Source organism: Crotalus tigris, unplaced genomic scaffold (genome assembly GCF_016545835.1).
Source record: "Crotalus tigris isolate CLP2741 ecotype Arizona unplaced genomic scaffold, ASM1654583v1 scf7180000017752.986373038:1224578, whole genome shotgun sequence".
NCBI classification, from domain to species: Eukaryota; Metazoa; Chordata; class Lepidosauria; order Squamata; family Viperidae; genus Crotalus; species Crotalus tigris.
The window spans coordinates 792,272-817,509 of NW_024096614.1; the positions used below are offsets into that span (position 1 = coordinate 792,272).

The following is a 25,238-nucleotide window of genomic DNA, read 5'->3' on the forward strand; positions in this document are numbered from 1 at the left end:
TGCCGTCCTGCCTGCTATTCTTATCTGCCTTCTCCTTTCCTGTCGGTCCCACCCTCTCCAGGCGTCCTGGGCAATGGCTTCTGCCTCCTTGAAATCAAAAGAATGTCCGGTATTAATCATGTGCGTCCATATTTGAGAGTATTGCTCCTGCCTCTGACAGCCAATTTATGTTCATTTATCCTAGTTTTTATTCGTTTTATTTCAAGGAGGCAGAAGTCATTGTCCAGGACGCCTCCAAAGGAGGACACTTACTAAAGGAGGCCTGGTTCTCCAACACAGACTCCATCAACCAATGTATAGAACTGTCCTCGTGTAGTGCCGAATCGGAGGAGGCACCTTGCATTGGGTAGAGAGGAGGGATTGAAGAGTGTGTTGGTGATAACAGCGCAGGGAGGGGGAGACGGCACAAGGATGACAGAGCAGAAAAATACAATGTTGGAGTGCAAAAAAGAGAGGGTGGAACAGTTAAGGCAGTTACAGGCAATCAGGAAGAGTGGCCCTGTCACGAGGGCAATGAGTAGGCAGTTGGATCAGCAAGGGGATAAAAAGAACTTTCCCACCCCCTAAGCCGCACTCTGAGGATGCTGGCAGAGGACCAGCAAAAGCTAAGTTATTTTAATCTTGTTTATAACTGTTTTTATTGTTTTAAATGGTGTTTCAACAATAAATAACTGGAGTATACTCTTCCCGGAGATCAAAGATTGCATCATTGAACAAATATGCCCGGGATTCATATTTTTATAACCATTAAGGACACACACACACACACACACACACACACACACATATATATATATATGTCTTTGGTTATTCGGGTTTTCTCCCACGTAAAATTGGAAATGTCTTGGCAACGTTTCGACGAAGTCTCATTCGTCATCTTCAGGCTGGTGCTTTTGGCTTCGTGCTTCTAGGAGCAATGTGTGATTGTAGCTGTTTCCTCCTTTTAACTTCCAGTGGGGGTATGAATTGATTGGATGAGAGCTTGGCTGTGTTCTGATTGGATGGAGGTGTGTTCTGATTGGTTAGGAGCTTGGCTGTGCTCTGATTGGCTGGGGGGTTGGCTGTGCTCTGATTGGCTGGGGGGTTGGCTGTGCTCTGATTGGCTGGGGGAGTATTCTGTTTGGGTGGGGGCTTTGTTGTGCTCAGGTTAGTCTGAGTTGCAGGGGGATTTAAAATGGTGAGCTGCATTGCTATTTTTTGGCTTCGCGTTCATGGTCGTGCCTCATCTTCATGGTGGGTGTCAGTTTGCTTCATGTATGGATTGGAGGGGTTTAAAGTGGCTAATGATGCAGCTGTGGTCTGGCTTCTGGTTTGTGGTCGTTCCTCATCATCGGTGTGGCTTTGGGTTTGCTTTTTGCGTAGATGTGTGGTGGTGACATCCTGTGTGGTTTTTGTGAATGTAGGTCTGGTGTCATTTTTTGTGTTAGGGAGTTGTTTGTCAATAAGGGCGGGTTTCCAAATGGAAACCCGCCCTTATTGGAAACCCGCCCTTATTGACAGAATCCAAACAGAACACTCCCCCAGCCAATCAGAGCACAGCCAAGCCCCTAACCAATCAAAACACACATCCACCCAATCAGAACACAGCCAAGCTCCACCCAATCAGTTCATACCTCCACTGGCAGTTAAAAGGAAGAAACAGCTAAGACCACACATTTAGCACGAAGCTAAAAACACCAGCCTGAAGATGACGAATGGGACTTCGTCGAAACGTTGCCAAGACACTTCCAATTTTACGTGGGAGAAAATCCGAATAACCAAAGATAGATAGATAGATAGATAGATAGATAGATAGATAGATAGATAGATAGATAGATAGATAGATACAGAGACTATAATATAAAGGAGTAAAAGACTGTATTTCTGCATATGTATTCTTAGCCACATAATGAGCCTTGCATAGCTGAAAATGAATGTAAGATTCTCTTATCTTTGCTGACATTAAATATAAAGAACAAAAAAAAAAATAGTTGCAGATGGATTGTGCCACCACCGAGAAGATCCTCTCTCTTGTGCCTATAACATATGTTGTTAGAGAATTTTAATTTCTCTATTGGTGAAAAAATAAAACAGAAGCTCTCACAGTTGACTGCATTTAGCTGATTCAAATAACTTTATATTTATATAAAAATATTTACAATACCATTCTTCTTTACAGCAACATAGCTTAATGAAGACTTCTTACAGAGACAGACCAGAGACAAAACTTGAGACTGGAAATCCAGCTCCTAACTCAATACTCTTTTTTGCACAGACTCAGTAGCACTTTTTTCACATTGGCTGACTGAGTTACCACATGATTCTTCCTGTTCATGAATATTCCAACATATGTTCTTGCACATGACCAATTACAAAATCTTAGAAGGCTTTGATGTCCATTATATAAGACAGAGGTTGGCAAAGAGTGCACATTTGGTTGCCATACCACATATGATTCCCTGTGTCTATGTGAATCCCAAAATGAATAAATATTTTTGTAATAAAAAATAAAATGGCCAGAATGTTAGAAAATTACAGCATGTCACTGAGGTTTAGTATGTCCATCTGAAACCCAGAGGGAAGTTTGGCAAGAACTGTTCATATATATATATATATATATATATATATATATATATATATATATGTGTGTGTGTGTGTGTGTGTGTGTGTGTGTGTGTGTGTGTGTGTGTGTTTGTGTGTAGGTCTTTGGTTGTTCGGGTTTTCTCCCGCGTAAAATTGGAAGTGTCTTGGCGATGTTTCGACGAAGTCCCATTCGTCATCTTCAGGCTGGTGCTTTCAGCTTCGTGCTTTCAGCAGCAATGTGTGGTCTTAGCTGTTTCTTCCTTTTAACTGCCAGTGGGGGTATGAACTGATTGGGTGGGAGCTTGGCTGTGTTCTGATTGGGTGGAGGTGTGTTCTGAATGGTTAGGGGCTTGGCTGTGCTCTGATTGGCTGGGGGAGTGTTCTGTTTGGTTGTGCTCAGGTTAGTCTGAGTTGCAGAGGGGTTTGAGATTTTGGGCTGCCTTGCTATTTTTTGGCTTCGCGTTCGTGGTCGTGCTTCCTCTTCATGGAGGGTGTCAGTTTGCTTCATGTATGGATTGGAGGGGTTTAAAGTGGCTAATGATGCAGCTGTGGTCTGGCTTCTGGTTTGTGGTCGTGCCTCGTCATCGGTGTGGCTTTGGGTTTGTTTTTTGCGTGGATGTGTGGTGGTGACCTCCTGTGTGGTTTTTGTGAGTGTGGGTCTGGTATCATTTTTTGTGTTAGGGAGTCGTTTGTCAATAAGGGCGGGTTTCCAAATGGCTGGTAGGCGGGAGGTATCATCTCGCTTGTTCATGCTGTGTGGGCGTTTTTCTATCTCGATGGCTTCTCTGATTATTCTGTTATTAAAATGTTCACTTTTGGCAATGGTTCTGGTATTTTTAAAGTCAATTTCATGTCCTGTGGCTTTAAGGTGTTGGACCAGGGAAGATGTTGGTTCCTCTTTTTTGACTGAGTTCTTATGTTCTTCAATGCGTGCACTTATTCTTCTGTTGGTTTGTCCGATGTATGTGGTGGGACAAGTGGTGCATGGGATTTCGTATACTCCTTGATTTTCTAATTCAATTTTATCTTTGGGGTTTCTAAGGATGGTGGATATTTTTCTGTTTGTGCAGAATGCTGTTTTGATGTTGTGTTTATGGAGGATCTTACTGATTCTGTCTGTGGTGCCTTTTATGTATGGGAGGAGGGCTTTGCAGCAGCACGAAGCTGAAAACACCAGCCTGAAGATGACGAATGGGACTTCGTCAAAACGTTGCCAAGACACTTCCAATTTTACATGGGAGAAAACCCAAACAACCAAAGACCTACATACAAATACATGAGCACCAAGGTAGTTAAAACTATAAAAGTTTAATTTTAAAAAGCCAAGCTTTCTCCGTCACCTGCCAGCATCATCAGGGCTTAAAACGCCAGAGAGTGGGAGAGTCTCTTATAAGCAAGCCAGAGTCTGCGCCCGGCTCCTTGATCTCGTTATCGAACCTAATTGGATAGATTGTACTCCGGTGATCCGTTTCTTCCTGCACCCCTTATCTACATGTATGTCCTCATTTGCCTTCTTTTCCTTGGATTCTAGGGTGGGTGGGGCAACCTCCCTATCTCCCTGGTTGCCCCCCTCCTTTGATCCATTCTCTCCCTCAGGTTTCTGTGGTGGTTTGTATTTCCCTTTTCTCTTTTTCCAATCCACATCCATGCAGCTATTCTCTCTACGAGTGCTTTCCCTTTCTTCCCCAATGTCTCCCCCTCGTGCCCAGTTGTTACTAAGATGGCCATGTGTAACATTCTGAGCTGCCTGGGTTACAGTAGTAAATTGGGGTAGTTCAGTAAGCTGTTTATCCATGTGATAAGCCTCGTAAGTATGGTCATGCATAGTCATCATGCCCCTCCCCCCTTTTTTTGTCTTCTGCATCCTTCCTCCACACATTACAATCGGGATCACCGATGTGGGGGAAGGTGGGATTATGGTCTCCTCCTGCAGCTAGGAAGGACAGAAAGAAACGAACCACCGGAGCACAATTTAACCAATTGGGTCCGGTGACGAGATCGAGGAGCCGAGTGCAGACTCCGGCCTGCCTATAAAATGACTCTCTCACACCCTAGCGGTCCAGCCCTGCTGATGCCGGCAGGTGACGGCGAAAGCTTGGCGTTTTTAAATTAAACTTTTATAGTTTTAATCAATACCTTGGTGTTCATTTTATTTTGGATATGAATATTCCCAGGGTTCATATTTTTAGCATTATATATATATATATATATATATATATATATATATATATATATATATGTAGGTCTTTGGTTGTTCGGGTTTTCTCCCGCGTAAAATTGGAAGTGTCTTGGCGACGTTTCGACGAAGTCCCATTCGTCATCTTCAGGCTGGTGTTTTCAGCTTCGTGCTTCGAGGAACACAAAGCACGTGCTCGTAGCACGAAGCTGAAAACACCAGCCTGAAGATGACGAATGGGACTTCATCGAAACGTCGCCAAGACACTTCCAATTTTACGCGGGAGAAAACCCGAACAACCAAAGACCTACATACAAACACCCATGAAAACCTCAGAAAACAAAAAAATGTAATTGGGAATCATTTATCGTTGTCTGCTGATGCCTTCAGGAATTATTTTTTCCAATGGCCACACCTGGAAACAGCAGCGACACATCGGCCTTACTTCTCTGCGGAAGCTGGGCCTGGGGAAGAAAAGCATTGAGCACCAGATAGAAGACGCGGCTCAGACGTTGGTGGAGAGCTTTAGAGAAACAAAAGGTCTGTAATTTGCGGTAATGACAATAGTTCATGACAGTCTGAAAAAATCTTTTCTATTCTCAGTATTTCAAATAAAAAGAGATGCATTTGATTTGATTCCAAATTTTTGAAAAAAAATTGACAGAATTTCCAATTCTCTTCCTTCATCTCCTTAGAAGTTCTCTTCTTTATGAAATTCATTATAAAATATCTTCATTTGCAGGACAGCTATTTGATCCATCGTTTCTGGTACTAAATGCAGTTTCTAATGTCATATGTGCTTTGAGTTTTGGCCATCAGTTTGAACCTGAAGATGAAAACTTCCAGAAGTTAATTCTAGCCCTGGAAATTATTGTGAAAATCACTGGGGACTCTTTCCATCACGTGAGTCATCTTTTCTGTTAAAGAGGCAAAAGTCTCCAAACAAACTATGTTTCTATCAACATTTTCATGTAATCGTGCATGTAAGGTATGGAGGCACCCTTGGAAATCATTTATTCTACTATTCCCCCCAAAAGGTACGAGAGCTCTTGAGTCAGTCTTGACTCCATGTGTCAGCCTGGATAAATCTTTGCAGTTTTCTTTTCAAAATTTGGGAAGTGATTTGCCATTGCCCATTTTTAGGATAGAGAGGGGGGGGGCTGACCCAGTGTCACCACCTGACTTAGTAACAGTAACAGAGTTGGAAGGAAGCTTGGAGGTCATCTAGTCTAACCCCCTGCTCCTGCAGGAGACCTCATACCACTTCAGACAAGTGGCTGTCCAGTCTCTTCTTCAAAGCCTCCAGTGATGGGGCACATTTTCCAGTGGGTGCAATTCTGAATTTGTTTAAGGTTTTTTATGTTGTAGGAGAGACTTATTTCTGCTCATTAAGTAAGGAGAGATGCTCCTCCCAAGCATCTAGTCATCTCATCACATACTTTTGTGTCTTTCTGCTCCAGCTTCCAGGTCAAGTTCAAAACTGTTTTGATATCATCAGATGCTAAGAAACTGAACCAGCCATTGCAAGGAAGACAGCTGCTGCTTTTTCTTCTTATCCTTCTATAGCAGGGGGCATGCTGGCTGAGGAATTCTGGGAGTTAAAGTACACAAGTCATAAAATGGCCACGTTTGAAGACCCCTATTCTATAGGTTCTTACCTATTTTTCCCAATATCCAACTAACATCTGCTTCCTTGTCATTTAAACCTGTTGCTTCCATCCATATTTCTAGAAGAATTCTGAACCGTCCTGTTTCTCTTCTATCTGACACTCACTCAAATACATGAGGACAGCCATCATGTCCCCTGGTGATCTTCTTTTCTCCAGGCTAAGCATACCTATAGCTTCCAGTTGTTGCCTTTAAGTATTTCCTTCCAAGGCATTTGTCATCTCAGTTGCCCTGGACACTTCAATTTGTAAATGTTGTCCCTAAAGCACAGTATAGAGAACTCGACATAATATTCTAGTGGGATATGAATAATGAGGAAAAACCAGGAAGAATGATTTCTATTGACCTTCATACTGGACTTCTGTTGATCTACCGAGGACTATACAGTTTATAATTAAGCCCTGAACTGTAATCGTAAATTATTGCTATCACCACATGATTGGACTCAATTTTGAGTCACTACATCATAGGACTTGATTTTACAACCATTTTTTTTATTATAAAGTTTTTATTTTCTATTTTACAATACATTACAATCTTTAAAATACTTCAGATAAAAAATAAAACAAATTGATACACACCACTTTCGGTATTGCCCACCCATTTCCCCCCAAACCGCATCCACCCCCAACCAACTTGCCTCTTTCCCTCTTCTTCCTCTTCTTCACTCTCCACCTCTCCTCAACCTTCCTACTTACTTCTCACCTTCTTCTACCTTCTCACTCCAGATGTGGTTCAGGGGAAATGCCCGAGCAATTCCTCTCTCCAAATTGAAACTTTAATATTATAAACAGTAAACTATTTCTACTTTATCTGAACTACTTAAACTTCGACCCATCCACCCCCTCCCCCGCCCCTTTCCCCCTGCCCCCCTCCCCCCACCCGATTTCCCAGAGCAAAGTACAGGATTATACAAACATATTAAACGTAATCTATTTAAGTTTACTAATTATACAATGAACAAAATCATATTAACCCTTAACTCTCTTCAAACTTTAACATCATAAATTTATAAACAAGTTCATTACTCATAAAATAAATGAAACTTTGTAGTTCCATACTTCTTCTGAACATATTCTATCCATCTTCTCCATACATTAAAATATCTCTCTTGTGAATGGTCCTTTAAATAAGCAGAAATTTTAGCCATTTCTGCTAAATTAGAAACCTTAAATACCCATTCTTCTAAAGAAGGCAGAGTATCCTTCTTCCAATATTGACACACCAATAATCTTGCTGCTGTTATTAAATTCAACAATAAAATATTTTCTTTAACAATAAAATCCACAAAAATGCCCAAAAGAAACAGTTGGGGAGTAAACTTAATCTTCCTTTTAAAAACCTTTTGAATGTTCACCAAATCATAAGCCAGAAGGCTTTAATATCTTTACAAGTCCACCAAACATGAAAATAGATTGCATCCAAGCAACCACATCTCCAACATTTAGGTTGCAGGTTCGGGTACATACAGGACAACTTTTTAGGATCCAGATGCCATCTATAAAACATTTTATAAAAATTTTCCCTCAAATTTGGGGCCTGCGTAAATTTAACATTTCTGGTCCAAATTACCTCCCATAAATCCAATGAAATCGGTTCCTGAATATTCTGAGCCCATTTAATCATACAATCTTTTACTAACTCTGTTTCTGAATCCAATTTTATTAACTCATTGTAAATTCTTTTAATATGGGCATGTTTCTGATCCTTAATCTGAATTACCAAATTTTCATCTACTAAAGTAATTCCCACTTTCTTATCTAAAGTCCACCTCTGCGCTATTTGCAAATATTGAAACCACGATTGTAAAATATTTTCTTGCCTTAACACATCTGAAGACTTTAATTGCCAATAAGTAACTCTTTATACGAAAGGTTATCAAAATTCACCCCCTTGGAAACCCCCTGAATTGCTTGTCCAGGAATCCCCCAAATAGGTATTTTATAATTTAACTTATAATAATATTTTTTCCAAACTCGAAGTAAAGCATAAAAATATGTGACTTAAAGACCCAATCTACTTTCTTATCAAAAATTAAATATGCGTGCCAACCATGTAATAAATCCCACCCTTCAAGAACAAGAATGTCTCTATTTGTTAAATTAAGCCAGTCACTTACTAAAGTTAAAGTGGCCGCATCATAATATAATTTCAAATTTGGTGCTTTAAGTCCACCTCTTTCTTGAGCATCTTGTAAAATCTTAAACTTTACCCTTGATTTCTTCCCACCCCAAATAAATTTATTAATTCCCTTCTGCCACTCATCCAAGTTAGCATCCTTCTTTAAAATGGGTATCACCTGAAACAAAAAAAGAAACTTTGGTAGAACATTCATTTTCACTACTGAAATTCTCCCCAATAACGATAGTTGTAGGTTTTGCCAATCATTTAAATCTTTTTGAACTTTAACCCATAAGCGTTCATAATTATTCTTATACAATTTTCCATTAGATGTTGTAATATAAACTCCTAAATACTTAACCTTATTAACTATTTCATAACCTGTTATTTCAGCTATAAAATCTTTTCCCTTCCTAGACATATTTTTCAATAATATCTTAGTTTTATTCTTATTTACCTTAAAACCAGAAACCTGTCCATACTGTACTAAAATTTCGACCAAGTCTTTGACTGAATCTGTTGGATGGGATAACGTCACAACCAAATCATCAGCAAAAGCTCTCAGCCTATAATCAATCTTACTTATTTTTATTCCTTTTAATCTAGATGAATCTCGAATTTTAATAAGTAAAATCTCCATTGTTAATACAAATAACAAGGGGGATAAAGGACAGCCCTGTCTTGTATCTTTTCCTATTTTAAATACGTCAGTTAATCCCCCATTAATTATAATTTGTGCCAATTGTTGTTGATAAATGGCCTTGAGAGCAGACAAAAATTTATCTCCAAAATTCATTTCCTCTACAACTTTCAATAGAAAATTCCAATCTAATTGATCAAAAGCTTTCTCAGCATCTATAAATATTAAAGCAGCAGGGATTTGGTTGTTCTTATCCAAATACTCTATTAAATTAACAATTTGTCTTACATTGTTTTTCATATATCTCCCCATTATAAATCCAGATTGGTCAGTATGAATCAATTGTTTCAAAACCTGCATTAATCTATTTGCCAATATCTTTGCAAAAATCTTATAATCAGTATTTTAAAGAGATATAGGCCTATAATTTCTAGGTTGGGACAGATCCTGGTCATCCTTTGGAATTAATGATATGAAGGCCGTTCTCCAAGATGGAGGTAACTCTGCTCCAGATAAAATATCATTAAAGAGTTCCTTTAATGGTTCTATCATTTCTTCAGATAGCATCTTGTAATAAATTGCTGTTAACCCATCAGTACCTGGAGTCTTACCAACCTTCAATTGTTTAATTGCAAAAATAATCTCTTCAGAAGTAATTAAACCATTAATCCCATCATGTTGGTCATTCGTAAGTCTAGGAAAACGTGCTTCCTGTAGATATTTTTCTATATCTGAAGTTTGTATACTTTCACTAGCATATAACTTTGAATAAAAATCTAAAAAAGACTTTTTAATGGTAGACTTCTTTACCTTTATAAATTATTTTATCTATAATCCTTGATTTCTGTTTCTTACAGCCATTTTTATGATGATTGTTAAGTGAGTCACATGTTCAAAATTCTAATTCCAGCTCATCCAATGGGCAATTTGGGTTGAAAAATGGCAAAAATGTCATAAAATGTGATCACGTGGCTGGGGGATGCTGCAAATGGCAAATGGAAGCCAGTTACTAAGCACCCAAAATATGATTACTTGGCCACAGGGATGTATCTTTCAGAACAGGTCATAGGTAACTTTTTTCAAGTCCATAGTAACTTTGTCCAGTTATATTTGGGCTTTTATTTAGTAAGCCAAGAGTTTCAACCTGCCATCTGTCCAATTGTACTGTACCTGGAGCAGGGAATCAGTTCAATTCTGAAGTAAATCTTATTTACGATTATGTAAATATCTGATTATATCTGCTCATCTTACACAAGGAGCTCAGGGAGCCAAGGATAGACAATGATCTCACCTGCCATCAATAATAACAGAGTTCATCTGTTCACTTGATATCTTTGGAATCAGTCAGATTTTTCAATACCTTGCAAAACACTATCAGGGTTGGGAGCCTCTGAATAAAGATGCCCATTTTTGAGCCAACAGATTATCCTGAGATGCTATCTCAAACACACGAGTTCACAAGCTAGCAGACTGTGAAAATCCATGTAGTTAATCTATTATTTAGCCTGGCATGTGAAACCAGTTTATCTAATTTATTAAATCACAGCTCAGTTAGCCATAGGTAAGCATATTTACATAGGCTTTTGGAGACAATAAGAGAATTTTATAATAACTTTCTAATAATTTATCTGCCTCCAACGTTATCTGTTTCCGACAAGAATTTGGAAACAGAGCTCTTCTGAAGGGCTTTTGGGGTCTGACACAATTCATTGTTTGCCCTATTTCAATGTGTTTCTAACACTTTTGTTTGGTTATTAGGTGCTGTTTTTTACTGAGAGTCACTGAGAATCTTCTCTAATTGTGGTGGGAAATAAATAAATACCCATTCCTCTTCCTTTTCTATTAGATATATAATGTGTTCCCACGATTAATGAGCTACCTCCCAGGCCCTCACAAGAAGGCCCTGGCTGCTGTGGATGCGATTGTCTCCTTTGCAAAGCAGGAAATAGAGAAACACAAGGAATCCAGCTCCCTGCATGAGCCAGGAGACTTCATTGATCACTATCTTCTTCAGATGGAGAAGGTATGGGATTATTGTAGCTCAGTTCATGAACAAGGAATGATTATATAGCCAGTCAACAAGAGTGCTGATTTACTACCAGCTTCTCAGATGTTTAGGAGCTGAGGACTTGGCAGCACAAGAAAACAACAGTCAATAGCCATCATCAACATACCAATCAACCAATAGGAAGCCACACCACCCCAGGCACTACATAAATAGAATAGTCCAAAGAACACACTCTGATAGAGAGTAATTACCTGAGCATGGGCTATAGCACGATCCAAAAGCTTGGAAGACCAAACCTCTAGTCCTGGTGACTGACCCAGATCGGATCCTGGAATTATTTTATTCTTTATAAAGAAGGAGCTACTGATATTGCCTTCATCAGATTTTTTTTTCTTTTTCATTTAGCTCCTATCCTGAATTTAGCCCAAGTTAAATTCAGATTGCTTTTAAATAAGGACTATATTGTACCTCTGCAATCTTAAACCTAATGATTCTTTGTGTAGGCTGATAGAAATCAGTGTTTGTCATCCTATTGTGCTTGCCTCTCATTTCTTAGAAATCCCATTAAGGAGGAAAAGAATAACCAGGGACTTTTTTATTAATTTATACTTAAATGAATACTTAACCTGAAAAGATTGGAAAAAGACAGATATTTTCACAGCCTTGACCATAAGCAGAAATGATATACAGTCTTCTTAATAGTTATCCTCATTCCTAAACCATTAAGGCAGGCTTTCCACCTTTACATTAATGATTCAAGGGTGATCCAACTTTCACTCTCTGTCATGGTATCATGAGTATATGGTTAGAATAGAGCTGGAAGGGACCTTGGAGATCTTTTAATCCAACTCCCTGCTCAAGCAAGAGCCCTATACCATTTCAAACAAGTGGCTATCCAGTCTCTTCTTAAAAACCTCCAGTGATGACTGTTAATCAATTAATCACTGTTCTTGTCTTGTCCTGTCTTTGAAGGGTATGGGTGTTCTTTCACTGGAGGTTTTAAAGAAGAGATTGGACAGTCATTTATTTGGAATGGTATAGAGTCTCCATCAGGGGCTGGATTAGAAGACCTCCACAATTCCTTCCAACTCTGTTATTTTGCTATTGATCAAATGCTTTTTTCTAGCTCAAGTGACTACCATATGTATGGTCATTTGTTTCTCAAGTAGCTTCTCCATGAACAGGCAGATGGCATGTATAGTGTCAGTTGTCTGTTGATTGTATAAACAGAGCATAGAATCAGAATCAGGTGAAATATTAGTACCCCTTTATAAATCCTTAGTAAGGCCACATCTTACAAAAAAGATGTTGAGGCTGTGGGGAAAAAGTGCAAAGAAGAGCAACTAAGATGATTAAAGGCCTGAAGACAAAAACATATGAAGAATGGTCGTAGGATTTGGCCAGTCTAGAGAAAAGAAGGACCAGGGGAGACATGATAGCAATCTTTCAGTATTTGAGAAGCTGCCACAAAAAGAGGGGGGTCAAGCTATTCTCCAAAGCACCTGAAGGCAGAACAAAAAGCAACGGATGGAAACTAATCAAAGCAAGAAGCAACCAAGAACTAAGGAGAAATTTCCTGACAGTTAGAACAATTGATCAATGGAACAATCTGCCTCGAGAAGTTGTGAATGCTTCAACACTGGAAGTTTTAAAGAAGAGACTGGACAGTCACGTGGCTGGAGTGGTATAGGGTCTCCTGCTTGAGCAGGGGACTGTATTAGAAGACCCCAAAGGTCCCTTCCAGCTCTATTCTTATTGATTGTCCCACAATTCTTCATGAAATTGCACTGGTTTGCTGAAAGCTTGACGATGACCCAGAAGAACCTAGCACGCATTCAAAATTCTCATGGTGTTGCATAGCATCCACAAAAGCTTGCAGTTTGAGCAGTCGTATACATCACTTTTGAGCATAACTTTAGATTAGAATGTATGCAAATTATCCTGGTTGTGAATGTTTGTGATTCACTCTAGTAGGTGCACATTAGTCACTGTTCCACATGAAGTATTTATTGAGTTGACCAAGCATAAAATAAAAGGAAATGAATTCAAGTTCTCCCAAAGCCAAATCTCTCTTTGATCTTGGCTACTTTAAGATAGTGTCAAGAGTGAAAATCTGGCAGCTACATGCCTTATTGTTTTCATCTTATCATTAGAGTAAGGCATGCCCGGGGTGGGGGGGAGAGATGAAGCTCCGAAGGGGTTAGTTAGAGGAACAAAACCTCTCCAGTTCTCCAGACATTTGTTGAAACGTCTGCAAGTCTGGCTCGCCAAAAATGCTATGCAGGTCCTGAGGTTTTGCTTGATAAAAAATACAGGAAACCAGAAGTTACCTTCAAGCTTTACGTTTTTATTCAGCTGAACAAAGACGGGCTTCTCTACAAAAAAGAAAAAGCCCCAAATATCAGAAAAGCCTTATTCTTATACTTTCTTTGATTACTTAAGCAATTCACTCAGCAAAGCTGACACACGTAAGATAAAGAGTTCGCCCTTTAAGGCTGGCATAGTGTAGATAAGAAGGAAGAAAGCAGAAGTAGCTAAAAATATGCCCTTTGGGCTGTTTCCCCAAGACACCATATGTTCCCTTTTGGGTGGTTTAGGTATTTCTCTAAGACACCATATGTTTTCGGGTTAGGATATTGGGTGTTTCCTTTGCTGTCCTTTTATGACCTTGCATTCATGGTTCTGCAAGTGGCCAGGGATAGCGGGGCAATCTGCATGTATTCACAATTAATACTGTCCTCTAAGTCTGGGTCAACAGTATATGGAAACTTTTCAAGGAGATTCTAACCATGGAGAAGAAGATAACAGAAGGTTCTCAAAACAATGAGAAGGTGTTTACGTGAACTATGGGGACATCTGTAGATGTCCACATAACTCATGTAAACAAATTCCCGTTGTTATAAGAACCATCTGCAGGAAATACTTACGTATTGGGGGTTATAAATATGATCACCCATGCCCCTGTTGGGCGTTCAGACCCTTTAAGCTGTGATTAGCTCTCTGAACCTGCACAAATAAACTTTCCTTCCACAAAAGAGCTGACTCAAGTCTCTCACTTCTTCAACATTCACACCTGCTAGAATGTCCTTGAAAAGTTTCCATATATCCTTTCTCAGGAAACATGTGAAGAACTGGAGAGGATTTGTTCCCCTAACTAACCCCTTCGGACCCTCATCTCCTCACCCCCTTACTCTAATGACCAGATGAAAACAGGAAGGCCTGTAGCGGCCAGGTTTTCACTCTTGATACTTGCGTTGATTTTCCTATATAACCGCAGGAATATATTTATTCTTATTATGACTTGTGGCACAAAAAAATCTGCACAGAATTATTGTAATTTTTTATTTTTATATTTTAAACATCAGAGCAGGAATGACTCCAACTCTACTTACGATGAAGAAAATATGGCTCAGTGTGTTTTTGATTTTTTTGTTGCTGGAACAGACACAACCTTCACTGCTGTGATGTGGGCACTGCTCCTCTTGACAAATCATCCCAACATCCAAGGTGAGAGAAATCTAGGCTGTGGGAACAAGGCCAATCTCAGGTTCTAAAACACACAGGAATTATTTGAAAATACTCTTCATAATAATTTTCCTATGTAAATTCTTGAACCTCTAAGCTACAGTATGAACTTAGCGGGTTTAAAGAAAAGCCAAGAATGCACATATATAGAGTCATCTATGAATCCTCAATAAAACATAGACTGATTGTCTAAAAGCTGAAAATCAGTACAGATCTAAAACATTTAACACACTTCAAATGCAGAAATCTACCAAGGTTTTCAGATTTGTGACTTGTTTCTTACCTAAATTCATAATAATATAATATAATAAACATAGAAAAATATCAAAGCAGTGGGCACAAGCAGATGCCCACTAGGCTCCCTGCTATGAAGAGAAAGGATAGGAGCCGTGTGGGGGATTCCTTGGGATACCTAATAATCCCTTCAATCTTCTCCTTAACCATACCTTCTTCCTGTCTTGCTACTGCCTTGCCTGCTACTCGATAGGACACTGGAGGAACCAAGTTGGGTTGGCTGCAACAAGGCTGAAGGTGTGGTGAAGGTAAGTAGCTAATGGAGATTGGAGTCTGCATGAAGGAATAGAGCAGCATTGGGAGCCAGCCAAGAGTTGTGTCTGTGGAGATTTTCAGTCATCCAGATCATGGTTGCCCCATAGTTTCTTTTTCAAGAGGCAACTGGACTTTCTTTGTTTTTCCTTGAAGACATTTCACTTCTCATCCAAGAAACTTCTTCAGTTCTGACTGAATGGTGGAGAATGGAAAGGTTTATATTCCTCACAGTCATCTGGTCATTAGCACTCTTTCAGAGAATTGTTGAAGCTACTTGGGGGTTTATCTAAGTGTCCTAAGGTCACCTGAATCGTGCAAATGTGTATGGAATCTTCTTGGAACTGCTGAAAGACAGCAAATCCACATTCTGAAGAGAGAGGACTGCTGGTTTGAAAGAGGGGTCAAAGAGGCTATCTACATTAAGACTGAACAGCCATCTCTCAACAGATGGGGAGGGATACAACACCACCTATCTCCTGTTTACAACACAGAAGGGCACTGATAAACCTCCAAGTGGTCTCAATGATTGGGGGCAGAGGGGACAGAGCCAATCTAGAACTGTTATCAGCAGTGTTCAGGGATGCAACCAGGATGAGGGACTGGCAAAAGGTGGGGAGCCTGCCCATAGAGGAAGGGGTTGCAGACCTGGAAGCTGTGGAAGACAGTGTGTGCCGAGGAATGCCAGAAGAGGCATAGTAATGATCCAGCTTGAAACTGAAGCTGGAGCCAGCTCAGAAGTTCAACCAGCTGCTGTGGGGGGGGGGGGGGGTAGAAGCAAGAACAGACCCAGAATCCAGAAAATCAACAGGAACCTTGGGCATAAAATGTGTGATCTGGATCAGAGATCAGAGAAAGAATGCAAGGCCAAGAAACTGGAATTGGATTTGGATCCCTCAGAAGAAAGCCCAATGGAGCTGACAGCTAAAAATGGAAGCCATACTGAGGTGCAAATTTTGGAATTCTAGCAGACACAGAGCCCAGAAGCCAGCAATAACATGTGTCAAGAGGAGAAAAATCAGGAAGTCCAGGCAATTCAAATGAATATAAAAATTTATTGCAAGCTTATGCTCTCTACAAGAATCTATTCTACATCCTACAGTTTGACTAAAGATTACAATTAGGAAATAAATAAATGAAACACAATACTGAAAATGAGCCTTCTATTTCTGTCTTTTTTTCCTAGAGAAAATCCAGAAAGAGTTTGAAGATGTCTCAGGGTTTATTTCCTATCAGGATCGGAAGAAGCTGCCCTACACCAATGCTGTGATTCATGAAATGCAGCGTATAAAATATGTCATGCTAGTTGGGGCTCCCAGGAAAAGTATGAAGGATGTGAAGATGAGGGGTTACGTTATTCCAAAGGTGAGAAATGTGTTCAGGCTATATTCCACTAATGCAACATGGAAGGAAAACCAGAATATGGCACTTGGCTTAACGCTCTCTATTCAGGAATTGCCACAATGTAGTCAATCGAATGGGCAAGAATAGTAAGCTTTTGTGGGGTAACAATTATGGGTTAAACCCCAAACACTTAATGATCCCTAAATGTTTTATATTTATCCTAGGAAGATGATAAGAGATTAAGGGCTGAATTTAAGTTCATAATTGAAGTCATGTCTGGCCATTGTTTTTTGTTGTTTTTTTTGTCCCCCTTCTTGGGGCAACCTGGAGTAGTAAAAAATTTGCACCCAGCCCTCTGTTTTAATAGAAGGAAAGAGAGAAAGGATACTAAACTGTTGAGCAGCCACGAATCTCAGTAACTGCTTTGGAAATGAACAAATAGAGCTCCATAAAGGCAAGCTAGAAGCAAATGATTCATAAATATTGTTTGAACTTTTTCCTTGTTTCCCTTATGAAACTACTCTTTTTGGTCATAAGATAAGAAGATAAGGCAAGACAAGGCAAGGCAGGATAGGGTAAGATAAAGTAAGGTAAAGTAGGGTAAGATAAGGTAAGATAACTTTTATTGTCTTTTTTTTTTTACTGTGGATACAACGGCACACATCAAAAATAAAAGTGTCATGGTTCCAATTAGATGAATACTTCAAATAACGTTGAGGCATTGTTTACCCTAAAGTCTCTTTATTAGTACAGCACCCTTCAGCATGAACATGATGGATGCCAAGATCTGAATTCCCCTCCCCTGAGCACATAATATTCAAGCAAAATTCTCTCCTCCAATTAGCCGTCATAAATCACATTCTCCAATCAGTTTGAAGGGCAAAGTTTCCCTTCCATTCTGTAGCCCGCAGTTTCTTATCTTAACTAATCCCCACACACATCTTTCTCCTCCCCTCCCAGCATCATCTAATTTGACTCTAAAAGTAGCACACAGCTTATACAGAGAGTGTCTGCCTCTTCATATTTTGTCAAAGCAAGAACATCCAATGTTAGCAGCGTTGACAGAAATCTAGTTGCCCGCTCTCAAAGCGAAACACGTACATGACACACACCTAAGCATACTATATATAACATATGTATAGACCCACACCCCTACATATACATAACAAATAAATATTAAATACTGTCCATCTTGAATATATAATGGAAGGAGGAAGCTTGAGAGTTCACAAGGTTAATGCTGTATGGAATGAAACTATGGCTGAATCTGGATGTTCTGCTACAGATACCACGAAGCCTCCTCCTAGAAGGTAACAAGGAAAACAGGTCATGAAGAGGATGTGTAGTATCCCAGATAATCTTACGGACCCTGCTCAAGCAATGCTTCTGTGCTATGTCCTGGATGGGAGGGAGGGAACTGCCAATGATCTTTTTGGCCATCCTCACCACTCTCTGCACTGCCTTCCTGTCTGAAGCAGTGATGCGTCCAAACCAGATTGTGATGCTGTATATCAGGATGCTCTCAATTGTCCCCCTGTAGAAAGTGGTAAGGATAGGAGAAGGAAGATGTGCATTTCTCATGTGATGCAGAAAATACATGCCCTGCTGTGCCCACTTCACCAGTGTCTCACTGTTGAGCAACCAAGCCAGCCTACTCGTTAGCTGCACACCCAGGAATTTGATACTGGTAGCCATCTCCACAGATGAATCATTAATGCATAGAGAAGTGTCGCTGTGCCTGACTTTTCTGAAATCGACAATGATCTCTTTGGTTTTTCTGGTATTTAAAACTAGGCTATTTTCCTTACACCAGTTCACCAACCCCTCAACCTCCTTGTGGTAAGCTTCCACATTGTCATCATGAATAAGGCCCACTACTGATGTATCATCTGCGAACTTCACAATATGGTTGGTGGCAAACCTAGCACAAGAGTCATAGTCAACAGGGTGAACAGCAGCAGACTTAGCCTGACGAGAACCTGTGCTCAAAAAAATGGTATTAGAGGTATTTGTTCCAACTCGCACATATTGGAGCCTGTTGGTAAGAAAATCAAGAATCCAGTTGCACAAAGGGGTGTTTAAGCCTAAAAGGCCTAGTTTGTCTACTAGATGCTGGGGAATGATTGGGTTAAACACCAAACTGAAGTCAACAAACAACAAACACACATGAGTATTTCTTTCCTCTAAGTGCTTCAAGCTCAGATGGAGAACGGAAGAAATAGCATCCTCCGTAGAGCGATTTGGTCAGTAGGCAAACTGAAGCATGTCTAATGCTGGTGGGAGACTAGATACAATAATGTCCTTTATCAACTTCTCAAAGCATTTCATCATGGTGGATGTCAGTGCAACCGGACCGTAATCATTGAGGCCTGTAATTGTGGACTTTTTTTGGTGCTGGCAAGATGATGGCCATCTTAAAACATAATGGGACCACTGCCTGCTGCAATGAGAGATTGAAAATATCTGTGAGAACACAAGCCAGCTCATCTGTGCATTCCCTAAGGACACGTCCAGGGATGTTATCTGGGCCTGCTGCTTTCCAAATGTTAACTTTCTGCATCTCTCTCTCTCTCTCTCTCTTTTTTTTTTTTTAAACAGGGTTGCTATGTTCTTGCAGACCTGCGTTCTGTTCTTCTTGACCCTGAACAATGGGAGACACCTGAGGAATTCAACCCAAATCACTTTTTAGATAAGGATGGGAAGTTCATTGAACGGGAAGAGTTTCTGCCCTTCGGAATAGGTACGTCCATGAGTCCAAAGCAGCTTATAACTCATAGGAAAGCTGAGACCCAGAGTGAACCACAACTGGCAACTAATGCTGAAATTAACAACAGCAACAACCACAACAAAAATCTTATTTCAATGTGTAAGAAACAAGAAGAAATTCAAGGAAATGATGGGTCTAGTAATGGAAGCCGAAGGCAAGAAAATGACAGGCCGCAGGAGGGAAGCAAAACTGATTAAGTCCTTCTTTGCATATGTTTTTATGCAAAAGGAGAAAATAGTCCAAGCAAAGCAACACTGAGGGAGATAGATAGAACAGGTACACAAATCAAGACAGGCAAGGAAGTAGTAAGAGAACACCTATTCACCCTGGATGAGTACCCATCACCTGGACCAGATGGTCTGCATCTCAGGTTCTGAAGGAGCTGGCAGATGTAACCTCAAAGCCTCTGAATGAAATCTTTCAAAGTTCCTGTAGCACAGAGGAACTAGCAAAGGACTGGAAAAGAGCTGATGTGGTACCAATCTACAAAAAGGAAAAAACATGGATCGAGGAAATTATAGGCCCATCAACTTGACATCCATACCTAGGAAAATCCTGGAAAAGATAATCAGGTAGAGAATAAGCGACCACCTAGAAATTAAGAGTGTGATCACTTTAAGCTATTATCTGTTTTTTAAAAACAAATTGTATCAGGCAAACCTTATTGCCTTCTTTCCTAAAGTGACTAAATTAGTGGACCAGTGAAATGCTGTAAACATAATATGCTTGGACTTCAGGAAGGCATTTGATAAAGTAGACTACAGTCTACTGATCGATAAGATAGAAAAATGTGTGATAGACAGTGCCACCATCGGATGGATTTCAATTGGCTGTGCTTAATGGTGAGAAGTTGACTTCCCTCTTGTAGGCCCATCTCTAGAAAAACATACCACATCAGTTTTGTCATGGGTGTATAGTGTGACCTTTGAAATGATCTACCATATAGTATAACTTCTGTTAAAATCATGCATTAAGGGGTGTTCACAAACAGAGGAAAACTGAGAAAATAACTGTAGGAATTGAACTTGCTAGAAGCGATTGGGATACAATTTGGAGATCAAAATATCAGAATAACAGAGTTATACCATTTCAAACAAATGATGGTCAAATCTCTTCTTAAAAACCTCCAGTCTTGGAGCACCCACAACCTCCAGAGGTAAGTACTCCAGAGGTAATCCACTGATCAATTGTTCAGGAAATTTCTCTTTTGTTCTTGATTGGTTGTATCCTCCTTGTCTCATCTATAGGTCGGCGTGCATGTGTGGGACAGCAGCTGGCAAGAATTGAGACCTTCATCTTTCTGACCAGACTGTTGAGGGCCTTCAGCTTCCGGTTGCCTGAAGGAGTGAAAGAACTCAGTGAAGCATCTATTGCAAAGGTCACAGTGCATCCACAGCCTTACAAACTGTGTGCTATTCCCATACAGGCTTAAACATATAAAATTCCATAAAAGCATAAAACTAATTATAGAATAGTTATTCAATATGGTAAATGCACATGTTTACTTTGGGCCTATTCGCTTAATATGTTTTGATTTCTTCTGTTCTGCCTTGAAAGTGCTTCAACCTATTGCTGGCTTCACACAGCTTACTGAACCAAGTCTATGACAGACTAGGAAATTGTATATGAAAAAATGTGCTAAGTAAGTTTGTTATGCTTTCCCTTTGTTTCCTTTGGGTGCCAATAAAACATATCGCTTTCCATTTGGTCTTAGTACCTTTTTGAGTTTTAATAAATTTCTCCTACAGGCCAGAGTAAACCAGCCAGAGCAAACTTCATAGATAATCCAAAATTATGCTGACATGCTTGAAGGGATGAAATGATGTTGACAGAATTAACAGAACATGAAAAGGTGTGCCAACCAAAGCATTTTTCATCCTATACTTAGACCTAAACCTAGATTTGATCCAAATATAGGCTTTATCTAAAACAGCGGTTCTCAACGTTTGTGTGACGGCGACCCCCGTCACACAAACGTTATGCGCATGCGTGGCGTGGCGTGCATGGGGGCGTGGCCCCCTTGCACGGCATGCATGCGCGGCGTGGCCGCCCCATGCGCGGCACGCATGTGCAGTGGCACCCCCGGAGGCGCGGCACCGCCCCATGCGCAGCACGTATGCGCGGCGCTGCCCCCGGAGGGGAGAAAATGGCAGATCGCCGCCTTTGGCGACCCCCGAAAAATGGTCGATCGACCCCAAATGGGGTCACGACCCATAGGTTGAGAACCGCTGATCTAAAATCTCCTGTTGTTACAACCTAATCATTTTCTCTGCAACCTTCCTCAAAGGAGAAGATTTTTACTAGTATTGCTCCAGCTGTCTTTTCTGGCAATTCCTCTCCCACAATAATTTGATAATTCAATAGGTACTATTGGTAAATGAAGGACCTGCCAGGCTTCTGGGAAATTCCCCAAATGGCTCCTGAAAACCAGTTGGATCTGAATGATATGAACTATATAGAACATGAGTGATAACAGAAAGCTTCCTGGTATATGGAATGTGATCTGATCATGAGGGATGTTAATGTCCTTGGGGTTCAGCTCACATAAATGCTCCAACACTGGAAGTTTTTAAGAAGAGACTGGACAGCCATTTGTCCGAAATGGTGTAGGGTTTCCTGCCTGAGCAGGGAGTTGGACTAGATGACCTCCAAGGTCCCTTCCAACTTTACTACTATTACTAAAAACCAGAACAAGTCTGTGTTGCCCTCAATATGAGGATCATGATAACCTTTTGGTTTTGTCTTGATGGACCTCAATTTCTGAGTGACCCAGATCCTGTTATGATGGCCTAGAAATTGACATTTCTGATTATAAGACTGGATGACTTTACCAACATCAGGGTAATGGGGTCAAAGTCCTTGGTAGTGAGGAAGGCAGTGGTGGGATTCAGCCAGTTTGCATCAGTTTGGTAGAATCAGTAGCTAAATTTTGTTGAGTTCAGAGAACTGGCTGAATACCTATGCCACTTCTGGAAGTCTGTTCTAGGCCTTGCACCCATATGCACCCATATGTGGGTTATGCTCCCTCTTATGTGACTTTTCCGTAGGCAACATCTATTTGCTCCATCTCTCATCTTTCACACATGCCATTACATCTATGGCCAATATGATTGTTTGACTTTGCTGAGTTACAATCATTACATGTTTCTGCTTTTTATTAAATCTCAGTCTTCTTATTTTTGTATTTAATTTCTGTAGCCATTCATCTCTTTGCATATATTGTAAGAACGTAAAACAATTAAACAATTTAACAATAAAGAATGAAGACATAGGGTTACTCGGTAAAAGTATTGCCATAGGTGCTAATGTAGCCAAGAAATGGGGCCCTTAATACACTCATGATCTCAGGCCTGGGCATATCACCAAGTCATCATGGCCATATGAATGGCCAGCAGAGTCAGGCCTATCCTTATCTAGTGGGAGAAAGTGGCAAGAAGGTGATAAGCAACAGGGAGAAAGCAGAACTACTTTATTTATTTTTGCATCCATCTTTACACAAAGGGGGAAAAAAAAACAGTTCAACCTATCAAAAACAGTACCAAAGAAAACAGATGAGAAACACAAGGTTTTTTTTTTTAAAAAAGTTTTATTAGTTTATAATATATAATAACAACAACAACAATGATAAAGTTGGAAGGGACCTTGGAGGTCATCTAGTCCAACCCCCTGCTCAGGCAGGAAACCCTATACCATTTCAGACAAATGACTGTCCAGTCTCTTCTTAAAAACTTCCAGTGTTGGAGCATTCACAGCTTCTGGAGGCAGGTTGTTTCACTGGTTAATTGTTCTCACTGTCAGGAAGTTTCTCCTTAGTTCTAGGTTGCTTCTCTCTTTGCTTAGTTTCCACCTGTTGCTTCTTGTCCTGCCTTCAGGCACTTTGGAAAATAGCTTGACTCCCTCTTCTTTGTGGCAGCCCCTGAGATATTTGAACACTGCTATTCATGTCACCTCAAGTCCTTCTCTTCATTAAACTAGACATTCTCAATTCCAGCAACCATTCTGTCATGTGTCTGACTAATGAAACACTTCAAAGAATTTTCAGGCATGGTTTAACCAAAAAAAAAAACCTTTATTAGCAGAGACGTGTCAGCACGGCATGATGGATGCCAAGATCTGAATTTCCCTTCCTTTGCACATCACATTCCAGGCATTTCCCCTCCCCTATTTTGGGGTCACGATTCACATCTTCCAATTAACTTGGAGGGCAAAGATTCATTTCCGTTCCTTTCATGGGCTTTTCCCTCCTCCCTCATTCCTCTGAATTAACTCTGAATTAACTCTAAAAGTGCCAGACAGTTCAGCATAATTTGTCAAAGCAAGAATATCCAATATTAGCAGCGTTGACATCCGCCCCCCCCCTTACAAAAAGGACTGTTCCTGCAATGTAAACAAAAGCATATGTTAGTGACTAGTTTTCGGTTTGTTGGGGTATTTTGCATGAAACCTTTTGACGAGCTTGTCAGCTTTCACCTCACTGGATTTCACCCAGGTGGCTTCAGACAACGGGTATCCCTTCCATTGTACTAGGTACTGCAATTTACCTTTGAAAATTCTAGAGCCAAGAATATGTTTCACTTCATAGTGGGTCTGTCCGGCAACTACGAGGGGCCCGGGTGCCTTCTTCGGGGGAGGTCTTAAAGTGGAGCCCCGATAAGGTTTCAACAAGCTGCAATGGAAGACTGAGTGAATTCTCCCTAAAAGTCTAGGGAGTTTTAGTTCTACAGTGACCGGATTGATGATCCTTACTATGGGGAAAGGCCCCAAGAATTTTGGTCCCAATTTCTTGCTGGGCAATTTGAGGCGTAAATACATAGTTAACAAATAAACCTTTTCCCCAACTTGGAATGTTCTTTGGGGAGCCCTCTTTTTATCAGCCTGCTTTTTATAGGTTTCAAAAGTCTTTTTTAAAGCAGTTTTTGTCTTTCTCCAAACTTCTTCCCACCCTCTCACCCACTGGTCAAGTGTCTGGGAATCGGAGGGCACCTGAGGGTATTCAGGTAATGGACTGAACTCTTTTCCTGTGGCCACTCTGAAAGGCATGTAGCCGGTGCTGCTGTGCACAGAATTATTGTACGCCACCTCCGCAAAAGGGAGGAGATCAGTCCAGTTCGTCCGTTGGTAAGAAACGTAGCATCTAAAATATTGCTCCACCATTTTGTTAGCGGCTTCTGCGACCCCATTGGTGGCTGGATGAAAAGCAGATGATAAACCTTGAGATGATCCAATTAATGTAAGGAAACTTCTCCAAAACTTCGCTGTGAACTGCACCCCCCTGTCTGAAATTATTCGCTTAGGGGCTCCATGCAGCCGGTAGATATGTTTCAGGAACAATTTGGTCAGTCGTTGTAAAGTGGGAAGCTGGAAAAATACTGATTGTCCGACAGAGAATGTGGGTGAAAGGGAGGTTTTCCTGCTTACTAGACAACCCTTAAAATTAGAATGGCCAGACATCCTGTTCTCAACTTTGCACATGATATATTGCAAACTGTTTATCACATGGTGTATTGAAAACTGCTTGACACTTGAAATATTGCTAAAAGCATTCCTATGTTAAAAGAGGAACTATAGATTATAACCATGTCTAGTAACTTTCCTATGTTAGAATAAGGAACTATAGAATGTAACCATGTACGGAATATGTCTTGATCAGGAAATAACTGACGTATTACAGGTTATAAAAATGATCATCTACGCCCAGTCGGGTGTTCAGATTTTTTTTAGCTGTGTACAGCTCTCTGAACCTGCGCAATAAATTTCCCTTTCCTTAAAAGAGCTGACTCAAGTCTCTCACTTCTACAACATTTTCTGGTGCATTGGCCGGGAAACTTGAGTGAGGCGATGTTTCACTGAGGACGGCTTGACCCTTCAGACCTGCTGGAAA

General features: G+C 40.4%; 1 protein-coding gene across 1 annotated transcript in view; it reads left to right on the forward strand.

The window, feature by feature from the left end:
* LOC120306753 (cytochrome P450 2J2-like) overlaps positions 1–21,060 on the forward strand; it is a 47,040-nt gene extending 25,980 nt beyond the window's left edge. The window contains exons 3-9 of the mRNA XM_039340537.1: positions 5,129–5,278; positions 5,481–5,641; positions 11,014–11,190; positions 14,541–14,682; positions 16,433–16,611; positions 19,189–19,330; positions 20,605–21,060. Of these exons, the coding sequence (XP_039196471.1) occupies positions 5,129–5,278; positions 5,481–5,641; positions 11,014–11,190; positions 14,541–14,682; positions 16,433–16,611; positions 19,189–19,330; positions 20,605–20,789 (1,136 nt within the window). The 3' untranslated portion in view covers positions 20,790–21,060. The remainder of the gene's footprint in view (positions 1–5,128; positions 5,279–5,480; positions 5,642–11,013; positions 11,191–14,540; positions 14,683–16,432; positions 16,612–19,188; positions 19,331–20,604) is intronic.
* Positions 21,061–25,238: the final 4,178 nt, after the last annotated feature.